Here is an 11329-nt window from a genome sequence, read left to right as displayed (position 1 = left end):
GGCCGCTTCGGAAGCCGGACTCTATGGTATTCTGCCCCCACAAACCCCGCCCCCCTTAGGCCCCACCCCCAAATATCCAAGTATTTCCCCAACCCAGAGTTGGCGACCCTGGCTAGCAGCCAAGATGGCCCAGGGAGGAGAGCGAGAGAGTCAGACTCCAGAAACAGAGGAGGGGGCAGTCCGGGGTTCTACCCGTCTAGAGGGACTCGGGCCAGGTCAGCCTCTAACGGTCCCCCCGCCAACGGTTCTTCCCTAAACGGTCCGTCGACGGGTTGCTGGACGCCGATTGGCCAGACGAGTGGGCGTTCCCCAGACGCGATTGGTCGGCGAGGCGCGTGAGGAAGGTGGCGGGTGGGAGGGGGGAAATGGGTCGCCTCGCTTAGAGACGGACGCGATTGCGATTCTGCACGACGCTTCCGGTTCACGGCCGAGGGTTTCCTCGCTCGTTTGAGTGGCAGAGCGCGAATAGACTGGAGGGCGAGACTTATCCGCTTCCACGCAGCCGGGCCTTTTGGAGACTCCTGATTGCCAATGCAAAGGGATACTCGCGGGCCAATGGATTCCTTGTCCGTGAAGAGCGCGGGCGAAAGGATGCCGACGGGTACCGGAAGTTTGGGCTGCATGCCAAGCTTTTCTAACCTCTGTGCTGCGAAATAAAAAATGACAAGTACGGCGAGAGGCCGTGACGGAAAACCACGCCTCCTCCTTTCGTACTCGAGTCTCGCCCAGTAGGATTCGGGTCCCTCAGCCCCTCCTCCAATGGCGAACGTACTTCGGTCGAACAGAACACGCCCTCTTCGCGTGAAGAAGTGGAATCAATGAATAAAAGGAAGGCGCTTTCACATTAATGGTATCACTGAGTGCCGTCAAGTCGCAGCCAACTTCTTTAGTACAGTTAAAAAAACACACCTCAGCGAACCGACCAATCAACGAACAGTGGGTGAAACTGAACGGAAGTGACGCATATAGCAAGCGTCTGTTTCGGGGCAGTGAAAGGACCCGGATGATTGCCTTGTTAACTGGTGGAGGAGGATGGGTGAGTTTGGCTAACGGCCTCGCTCGCATATCGGAGGCTCGTTTGTGTTAGGAGCGAGTCTGGTCGTCGTCGGGCTGCATCTTTTCCAATGAGCCGTTGGGCCGTTTCCTTTCCTATAGCGCATCGGGTTGCCAGTCTCCAGGCGGGCGCGGGAGATCTCCCGGAATAGGCGTGCCCATCTCCAGGTGGGGGCTGGAGATCTCTTGCTACCCGGTTCTCCCAGAATAGAGTCTGCGCAGTTAACCACTACACCAAACTGGCTCACACAGTGGTGGCAACTCTGTGCTAGGAAGAATGTGATGGGGGTTTGGGGAGGGGGAGGAAAGAATACCGGCCCTATTGCCCAGTTTGTTCCAGCTAGGTTCAGTAGCAACATGTGTGTGTGGTTGGGGGGGGGAGTATGGCTCAGTGGAAGAGCCTCTGCTTGGCATGCAGAAGGTCCCAAGTTCAATTCCTGGCATCTCCAGCATAAAAAAGGATCAGGTAGTGGATGGTGTGGAGGTACTGCGTCAGGTCAGGTTTTTAAAGCCCGTGTGTGTTGGTATGTTATTTGATGTGAATGGGCCCTTGTATATGTTTAAAATTTGTCCTTAATAAATACATGTAGCTTTTTCTATATATCTTTTACATTTAGTTTTTAATATTGGCCCTCTTTTTCACATTTTACTAACCTTTGTTAGGTTCTGAATTTTAGTGTTAAGGTTAAGTTTTTTGCTCGTTTTGTCCCTGCCTGATTCAGGATAAGCCACGGGTTCATGTGCTGATCTGCAGTGCTTCTCCAGTAGTAACATCTTTGCACCAGCCTCATGAGGAATGGCAGGCACTGGTGGGCAGAGGCTTTGGGTGCACCTCAAGCCAGAATTGGAAGGGTCCTCCAGGGTCATCTAGTCTAACCCCCTGCACAAGGCAGGAAATTCACAAATACCAACCCCTCCACACCCACAATAACTCTTGTTCCACGCCCAGAAGATGTCCTCAGTACTAAATGTTTAAACGGCTGTTCCTCTGCACCTACAGGTAACTTTAGTTCTGGTCTCTTTTTTGTCTCTTGTGAAAGCTGTAGCCATTCAGCAAGCCTGCTTTGGACTTTATTGTGGGAGGACAGTAGCAATTGTCAATGGGACTGAACATCCTGGAGATTGTGGGGTAAGTACAGGGTTCCGAAAGCCTCTTCAACATTTGCAGTGGACCCAGGGTAAGATTTTGGCCTGAGACGAATCCCATGGGCTCTGTACAGAGATCTGCGGGAAACTTCCCTTGCAGGACCAACCAGGGACATTTGCGGTGGATTAGGAATTGATGTCTCCTGCGTGTGAGGATATGTTTTTTAAAAAGCATATCTTTTGGCATGCTTTGCAGGTAGCATTTAATTTAGTTTTGCTGTGGTGGGCAGATAATCAACTGCAGCTTGTAGTTTGCTCAGACTAATGTACTATAGTTTGCGGTGTATAAGTATTTAATTTTGAGGTGAGGGGGGAATGAGGATTCTGTGGACCCGTTCTCATAGCACCAAACCGTGCTCTGCTACAAGTGAATGATAATTTGTCTGATATTCATTCCGTATAGTGTTCTGTGAATAAACTACAGCAGTTTACTCAAACCTAGAGTCCTCCTGCATCCTAAAGACCTCAGAGTATGGGTGCCTTAAAAGTATGAGAGTGGCCCAGGCAAGCTTGATCTCATCAGATCAAGAAAGTTAAGCAGGGTCAACTCTGGTGAGTACTTAGATGGGAGACCTCCTTGGAATACCAGAGGCGAGAGGTGGGGGCAGGCCCTATCCAGCCCCCTCTCTGAATATCCTCCAGGCCCCCAGTAGGGGTCACTCACCAGAGGTCACCATGACTTCCAGGCGCGCACACACTCTCACACACAAAAAATACCAAAAAAGAGCTGCTATTATTGTTGTTGTTGTTGTTGTTATTATTATTATTATTATTAATAATAATAATAATAATAATTGTGCTTATATCGTGCCCTATCCCATGATGGGCTCAGAGCAGCTCACAACAGAGATAAAACAATAAATATACAAATAAAATATGCAATTAAAACTAGAGTGGTAAACTAAAAATAGGTGCTTTTATTTCTTTGCTCAGTACCATCTTCTCGTCCTGCTCTTCTCTTTCTTGGGACGTTGCTTCTCAAATCACAAACACATCTTATAAGGGAAATGAAAGTATTCGATTGGTATTCTTTTTCTCCTAGGCAATTTTCAAAATGATATCTAGGCCTCAAGTAGCCGCCTCTGTAAGGCTGGCCGTCCAAGTCCCAGCTACGGGGAAGGGCAGGAGGGGTTGCTTCTCTCCCACTTCCATCTCTTCAGGTTGTTGGTTCCATATGCTTGTTATGATGCAGCAACGCACCCCACAATGGAGAGAAAGCCGTTTGTGCTAGCCTGTGATCTATCAGCAGTGACAGCGTTTGCAATTTTAAGGAGCCCACACTGTTAACTTAGAGCAGGTTTAGCTTTGCAATATATCAGGGGTGTCAAACATGCGGCCCGGGGGCCAGATAAGGCTCCCGGAGGGCTTCTATCAGGCCCGCAGTGGAACTGGCTGTCTCATGCTTCTTCCAGTTCTGCTGTTGTTGCGTCATCATAGTTTTGCAGCTTACAGCATACTCGAGATTGCAACAGCACAGACATTTTGATGCACTAATTCAGAGCAAGAGGTGTCAGTTATCAGGCTATTAAATAAACACAATATTGCAAGAGTGCTAATGTTTTAAGCATGATTTATTTTAAGTAAAACAAAAACCCTTTGTGTTTGTGTCCTTTATAAAGTTTATGTCTCCACTACCTGGCATTACATTTTATGACACACGTGGCCCGGCCCCAAAAGGTCTCATTTATGTCAGATCCGGCCCTCATAACAAATAAGTTCGACACTCCTGCAATAGATGGTACAGAGCAGGAGAAAGGGTGGCATGAATATATCGTGTGCTGTGCTAAGTTTCCACTTTTTAGAAAGAAATATTTCCCGATGTTTCTGTCCTCTAGAAAACATGCGTTTAAGTAAAGCATTTTGTATAAAATGATCTCTGGTGATTCCCTTTAGGTGTGTCCCAGAGGACAAAGAACAGATGACCACAAAATCTGCCGGCCGTGCGAGGGATCGCCAGAACGCTACGACTGGCTTTATCTCGGCTTTATGGCGATGCTTCCTTTGATTTTGCATTGGTTCTTCATTGAGTGGTATTCAGGCAAAAAAAGGCAAGCGCTGATTAAAGTCAAATCCTGTTTCCCTCTGATGAGAGACTAAACGTAATTTATTTATTTATCTTTGCCTTGGGGGCGGGGGCTTGGTTCTTTGGTTGCCCCCTGCTCCCATCCTCCTTTCTAAAATGCAAACCGCACTAATTTCTAGAAACAAAGTCTGGTTGGAACAGAAGGGAAGCCACGTGGGATCAGGCCAGTAGCCCAAACCCATGGGCCATCAGGAGGTCCACCAGGAGGGCCAGAACTCCAGAAGCCCTTCCACTGTTGCCCCCCCCAAGCACCAAGAAGACAAAGCGTCACTTGCCCCAGACAGAGTGCTCCATCTATACCTTGTGGCTAATAGCCACCCATGGACCATATGTTTATGCAATCCCCTCTTGAAGCTGCGTATGCTTGTATCCGCCGCCACTTCCTGCGGCACTTTGGGTGAAGAAGTACTTCCTTTGATCTGTTCTAAGCCTACTGCTCATTAATTTCATTGAGTGCCCATGAGCTACTGTATTGTGAGAAAGGAAGAAAAGTACTTCTCTCCCTACCTTCTCTATGCCATGCATAATTTTGTTCTATCATGTTGTCGTTTCTCAGTGGTTTCTCCAAGCTAAAGATGCCTGACCTCCTCAACCTTTTTTCATAAAGAAGGTGTTCCTTCCCCTTAATGGTTTTCCTCTACGTCCTTGGCAAAATGGGGCTTGAACATTTGTCAGGCTTCTCAGTCAGGTCACACCACACAGGGCTTCATAAGAAGATAACTGTTTGTTAGTGGTTCCAGTACTAAAGAACACGTGTACAGACTGTGTCAGGAATAGCCTTCAGTATAAGGGCCTCTGACTTATAGTGAAATCAAACATTCCCCCCCCCTCCCCAAGCACAAGCCAATGGATATAGTTCGCACGCGCTGCAAAGCAAGCGAGCATAGCAGAAAAGCCGTTAACTTTCCCAGCCGTAGAAGCAGTTGCTGGAACACCTGCAAGGTCGAGCGTAAGATAGCACACAGTAGCTGGGCAGGAAAGAGCTGAGAACGAGAAGGCGGATACCCCTCCACATTCCAGATCTATGACGGGGCTACCTGACATCATTTCGCTTTTGTTCAAAGCAAGGTTTCTGTGATGTCAGAAGGGACGTGTGGATCAAAGTAAGGGAATCAGTAGGCTTTGGAAGGGGAGGTATTGTGTAATTGCTTTAATCGGTTCCTTAATGAGTGTGTGAGTGCTTTCTAGCAATTTGGCGTAACCGTCACCCAGCGTGTTTGCATGCATAATGGGTTATATATTCTGCCGATTTGCACAGCTAATATCAGCCTCTTGTGCCAGAGGAAGGCGCTGACATTGGCTAAGCAGGGCGGTAGGCTCCAGCCCCGTTATTCTCAGGGCATTCAAAAGAAGCGGTTAGGAGTTCAGAAACAGTTTGCTTTATTTGCAAAGCTGATTTTCCTTCCCTCCCTCCAGCTCCAGCGCCCTGTTCCAGCACCTCACAGCTTTAATCGAATGCAGCGTGGCGGCAATTGTCACGCTGCTCGTGAGCGATCCCATGGGCTTGCTGCAGATCCGGTCGTGCAAGGTGAAGATGCTGTCCGACTGGTACACCATGCTTTACAACCCGAGCCCGGACTACGTCACCACGATCCACTGCACCCATGAAGCCGTTTACCCTCTGTGAGTCTCTGCACCCTCTCCTGTGGTCTCTCTCATGACGGCTATGGCTGTGACGCATTGTGGGTTTTGTGAATGACCCAATCATTGATCGTGATCCCCAGACCGGTCTTCCTGGTGTTTAGCTCCCGTGTGAATTACTTAACACCACTGTAGCTTAGCTTGTGTCTCAGTGGTCAGTCAGACCCAGAATTGTTCTCCAGGCCAGATTGGCCCAGGGATCCTGGAGGGTTTTTTTTTGCCTTCACCTGGGCACAGAGCAGGGGTCACTCAGAGGAGGGCTGCGGGGATGTTGCTGTGAATGTCCTGCATTGTGCAGGAAGGGTGGGCTAGATGACCCTTAGGGTCCTTTCCAGCTCTGTGTTTCTATAGGGGGCTCTTTGCTACTTTTATTATTATTATTATTAATAATAATAATAATAATAATGTTTCCATTGCTCAAAAGCCCGTTGAATCCAACTCTAGGGGGCTGTGCTCATCTCCGCTTCCAAGCCGAAGAGCCAGCGCTGTCCGAAGACATTTCCATGGTCATGTGGCCAGCATGACTAGACACTCAGGTCTTGAACTCCTGAACTACCAACCTTCTGGTCTGTAGTTCAGTGTCTTAAGCACTGAGCCACCGCAGCCCAATAATTGTTTTTTAATTATTATTATTATTAGAACATAGGAGAAGCCAATGTTGGATCAGGCCAATGGCCCATCTAGTCCAACACTCTGTCACACAGTGGCCAAAAATACCAGGTGCCCTCAGGAGGTCCAGCAGTGGGGCCAGGACACTATTGCCCCCCCCAAGCACCGAGAATACAGTGCATCACCTGCCCCAGCCTGTGAGTTCCTATCTATACCTTGTGGCTAATAGCCACTGAAGGACCTCTGCTCCATATGCTTATCCAATTCCCTCCTGAAGCTGTTCATGCTTATAGCTGCCGCCACCTCCTGTGGCAGTGAATTCCATGTGTTAATCACTCTTTGGGTGAAGAAGTACTTCCTTTTATCCGTTCTAACCCGACCGCTCAGCAATTTCATGGAGTGCCCACGAGTTCTTGTATTGTGAGAAAGGGAGAAAAGTACTTCTTTCTCGACCTGCTCTATCCCATGCATAATCTTATAAACCTCAATCATGTCACCCCTCAGCCATCGTTTCTCCAAGCTAAAGAGCCCCAAGCGCTTTAACCTTTCTTCACTGGGAAAGTATTATTATTAAATTTTGAGACCACCCTCCCCCATATTTGAGGCTCAGGACGGTGTACAACAATTTGAAATACAGTTAATATAAATATAATTTCAAATGTGTTAATTAAAAACAGATATAAATGCAGTTACATGTACAGTAACAATCCAGATGGCGTCTAATGTCACTTGTCCTTACCCCAAGGGGGGAAATGGGTGGAAGAAGAGGCCAGGCTGATTAAAACCCGTTGCTGTCCGCAACCATAAGCCTGGTGGAACGGCTCCGCCTTGCAAGCCCTGCAGAACTGGACGAGGTCCCGCAAGGCACGGATGTCATTTGGCAGAGAGTCCCACCAGGTTGGGGCCAGGGCGGAAAAAGCCCTGGCCCTGGTTGAGGACAGCCAGGTATCTTTCGGGCCAGGGATCTCCAGTAGGTGTTTTTCAGCTTGAGTGCAAGGCTCTTCAAGGAGGGTACCAGGAGAGGCAGTCCCGAAGGTGTGTTGCTCTCAAACCCTTAAGAGCCTCCCCCCCCCTTTTCCAATATTTATTTTCATTTTTTCCCATCAAATATACATCCATTTACATAGGTATTCCTGGATACATTGGAGTCTTAAGTCCTCACATTGAATTAATCCATTCATACAGACGCTTCCATCTTTCCACGAACACACTATCATCAAACCCGGTTCTCCCAGATTAGAGTCCACGCACTTAACCACTACACCAAACTGATGTTGTTTTTGACCTCTGCCTGAGACCTTGAAGAGCCACGGCCAGTCTGAGTAGACGATAGTGACCTCGACTGACCTCAGTGGTCTGATCCAGTACAAGGCAGCTTCCTGTGTTGGGGAGGGGCCGTGTCTCAGTGGTAGAGCCTCTGCTTGGCATGCAGAAGGTCCCAGGTTCAGTCCCCGGCATCTCCCGTTAAAAGGCCCAAGCAGGGGGATACCGTTTAAAAAAGATTTAATCTTTAAAATACAGGAAGTGATTGAAATGGACAAGTTAACCACATTATTACAATACAAAGATACAACGATATTCTCTAATAGGTGGGAAAAGTTTTATAAATGGTTTAAGAAGATGTAATAAGTTAAACGAGATGTTGTGGAACTCTGTAATGGTTATATTTATGCGTAGAATTTATATGCATGATGTAATGCATTTTAAAACTGAAATAAATATATTTTAAAAAGGGGGGAAAGGCCCAAGCAGCAGGCGACCTCTGCCAGAGACCCTGGAGACAGTACTGACCTCGAAGGACCAAGGGTCTGATTCAGCGTAAGGCAACTTCACGTATTCATAAATCACTGTCCTTAAAAGTTCTTCCCCTCAACGTCTTCTACCATTCACTCTCTAGTATTTGTCACCAGCTTTCTGAGAAACGTCTCAGACCCAGGGAGTTTTCAGATGCTCGTGTTTTCAAGTTTAAAGTGCTTGTATTTACCAAAAAAAAAAGCGAACCCCAACGTAAGTCTGGCTGCCCTGTTGGCCAAATAACGGTAGATAATCAGCACATTCCATTTGGGTAGCCAGCGAAGCGGTTCGTTTTCTTTGGATCTCAAGCCATTCTCAGCCTCTCTTTAAATGGCACTTCCCGAACTGCACAGGACTGCTAGCATGGTAAGATATCGGAGATGGGAAAACACTTTGGTGGAAGATTTGCCCTCTTCACTTCACTGCAGTGGGCCGCTTGCAAATATTATGGGAGCCACGCCCAATGTGGAGCCCCTACTTCATACATCCGGTGCTTCCGACCCAATAGGACTGCAAGTAATGCTCCCTCTAAGCTGTGGAGACTTGTGAGCAAAAAATCTACTTTGTGAGCTACTGGCATTAAAGTTGTGAGTGAGCGATTTGCTGCTGCATAAATTAGTTTGCTCTGGAGCCATCCTTCCTGAGCTAAGGCAAAAATGTGTGAGCCGGAGACTAAAAAACTGTGAGCTAGCTCACACTAACTCAGCTTAGAGGGAACACTGATGCAAGCAGTGTTCCCTCTAAGCCAAGTGAGAGTGAGCTAGCTCACAGTTTTTTAGTCTCCGGCTCACACATTTTTGCCTTAGCTCAGGAAGGATGGCTCCAGAGCAAACTAATTTATGCAGCAGCAAATCGCTCACTCACATCTTTAATGCCAGTAGCTCACAAAGTAGAATTTTTGCTCACAAGTCTCCACAGCTTAGAGGGAGCATTGACTGCAAGCCGTCACACTGGGATCCAGATTTGTCTGAACGGCACTGTGGTTGCTGTAAAACTGGTGCACCTTTGCTTGGCGTGTGTTTAATCCCTAGAAACTCTCACACCATCTGCATAGCTCCTTGATGCCTAAAGATTGAACTATTAGTTCAGAAGTTGAAGTGCGTAGGGTTACGGTAGAGATCTCCCCCCACAAACACACAAATTGCAGAAATGAGAGAAGAGAAGACAAGCCCTGCTGGATCAGACCTGCGGTTCATCTAGGCCAGCATCCTGTTGTCACACCTAGTGGCCAACCAGGTCCTTCAGAGGGCAAGCAACAGGGCAGAGAGGCTGAGGCCTTTCCCCCCGATGTTGCCTCCTGGCTTCTGGGATTCAGAGGATTAGTGCCTCTGAATATCCCCTCAATCACCATGGCTAGTAGGCATTGATAGACTTATCCCTCATGAATTTATTTAGCCCCCTTCTTTTAAAGCTGTCTATGCCTGTGGCCATCACTACATCCTCTGGCAGCGGATTCCACACTGGGAATCACTTTCTGTGTAAAGACGTCTAGGAGGAAGGGGAGATGGAAATTGCACAGACTGCAGTGCCTTAGGGTGTAAATTCTCCAGGGACAGTAACCTGATTTTGGCAGGTACCCAAGGAAAAGGCTGGTGAGGCAGACGGTGTCGGTTGGTGCTCCACAGCAGGGGCAGGACTGGCGGATGTCAGAGTAGCGGCACCCAGGCCCTTGTCTTGTGACTGTCGGCCATACGAAGACGTCGGCTTGCAGCTTTCAGCCTTGCAGTCTTGTGCTCGGATACTTCCCAACCCCCTTTTCCTTTTCTTGCAGGTACACCATTGTGTTTATATATTACGCCTTCTGCCTAGTCTTGATGATGCTGCTTCGGCCACTCTTGGTGAAGAAAATCGCTTGCGGGCTGGGGAAGTCGGATCGGTTTAAGAGCATCTACGCCGCTCTCTACTTCTTCCCGATCCTTACGTTGCTTCAGGCAGTCGGAGGGGGCCTGCTGTGTAAGTCATCTTATTTTCCAGTGGTACAGCCGTAGCCTGCAAGGGGATGGCGTGTTTTGCAGCGGGCAAAGGAAACTGGCTTTCCGGTGTATGCAGTAGAAATCACCGCAGTGCACAAATATCCTCTGCACAGCCAAGCCGTTGGCTCCTCTCTTTTTGGGAAAAGGCTAATAATAATAATTATTGTATGGCAGTGCGTATAGTCTAGCCAGGAGATCCTAAAATTGCCTGGCAGCCAGGAGTCTAGCTCTTTTAGCGTTGTGCACCACTCGGTGGTGAGCTAGACTTGTTTTTTAAGGCAGGAGGTGGTTTGCCATTGCCTACCTCTGTGTCAATGTTCCCTCTAAGCTGTGGAGTCTTGTGAGCAAAAATTCTACTTTGTGAGCTACTGGCATTAAAGTTGTGAGCGAGTGATTTGGCTACTGCATAAATCAGTTTGCTCTGGAGCCATCCTTCCTGAGCTAAGACAAAAATGTGTGAGCCAGAGGCTAAAAAACTGTGAGCTAGCTCACACTAACTCAGCTTAGAGGGAACACTGGTCACGACCCCGGTAATCCTTGGCAATGCTCCCTCTAAGCCGTGGAGTCTTGTGAGCAAAAATTCTCCTTTGTGAGCTACTGGTATTAAACTTATGAGCGAGCGATTTGGCTGCTGCATACATTAGTTTGCTCTGGAGCCATCCTTCTGGAGCTAAGACAAAAATTTGTGAGCCAGAAACTCAAAAACTGTGAGCTAGCTCACACTAACTCAGCTGAGAGGGAACACTGATCCTTCGAGGTCTCCCGTCCAAATACTAGCCAGGGCCAACCCTGCTTAGTTTCTGGGACCTGACAAGATCGGGCCAGCCTGGGCTGATCAAATATTTTGGGAATCTACCTGGGGAATGTTATGCTCTTTGCCGAAAATGGGTAGGCCTAAGTGAAGCCTCCCGTACGCTGGCCACAGAATGTCAGGCAGGCTGAGAGGAAGGCACAGTTTGAGTCCAGCAGCATCTAAAAGGCCAACAGGATTCCCGGGGCAGAAGCTTTTGAGACTCAAAGCTCCCTTCAT

General features: G+C 48.1%; 1 protein-coding gene across 1 annotated transcript in view; it reads left to right on the top strand.

Annotated features, from left to right (window-relative positions):
* The first annotated feature begins 823 nt into the window (after positions 1–823).
* JKAMP (JNK1/MAPK8-associated membrane protein) overlaps positions 824–11329 on the top strand; it is a 14608-nt gene continuing 4102 nt past the window's right edge. Inside the window, exons 1-5 of the mRNA XM_015423084.1 lie at positions 824–1036; positions 2094–2182; positions 4093–4247; positions 5699–5905; positions 10098–10279. Of these exons, the coding sequence (XP_015278570.1) occupies positions 1033–1036; positions 2094–2182; positions 4093–4247; positions 5699–5905; positions 10098–10279 (637 nt within the window). The 5' untranslated portion in view covers positions 824–1032. The remainder of the gene's footprint in view (positions 1037–2093; positions 2183–4092; positions 4248–5698; positions 5906–10097; positions 10280–11329) is intronic.

The sequence above is a fragment of the Gekko japonicus genome, unplaced genomic scaffold, assembly GCF_001447785.1.
Source record: "Gekko japonicus isolate JY-2015 unplaced genomic scaffold, Gekko_japonicus_V1.1 scaffold345, whole genome shotgun sequence".
Taxonomy (NCBI): domain Eukaryota; kingdom Metazoa; phylum Chordata; class Lepidosauria; order Squamata; family Gekkonidae; genus Gekko; species Gekko japonicus.
The sequence above is the reverse complement of the archived record's forward strand: the minus strand, read 5'-3'. Positions and strand labels throughout refer to the sequence as shown.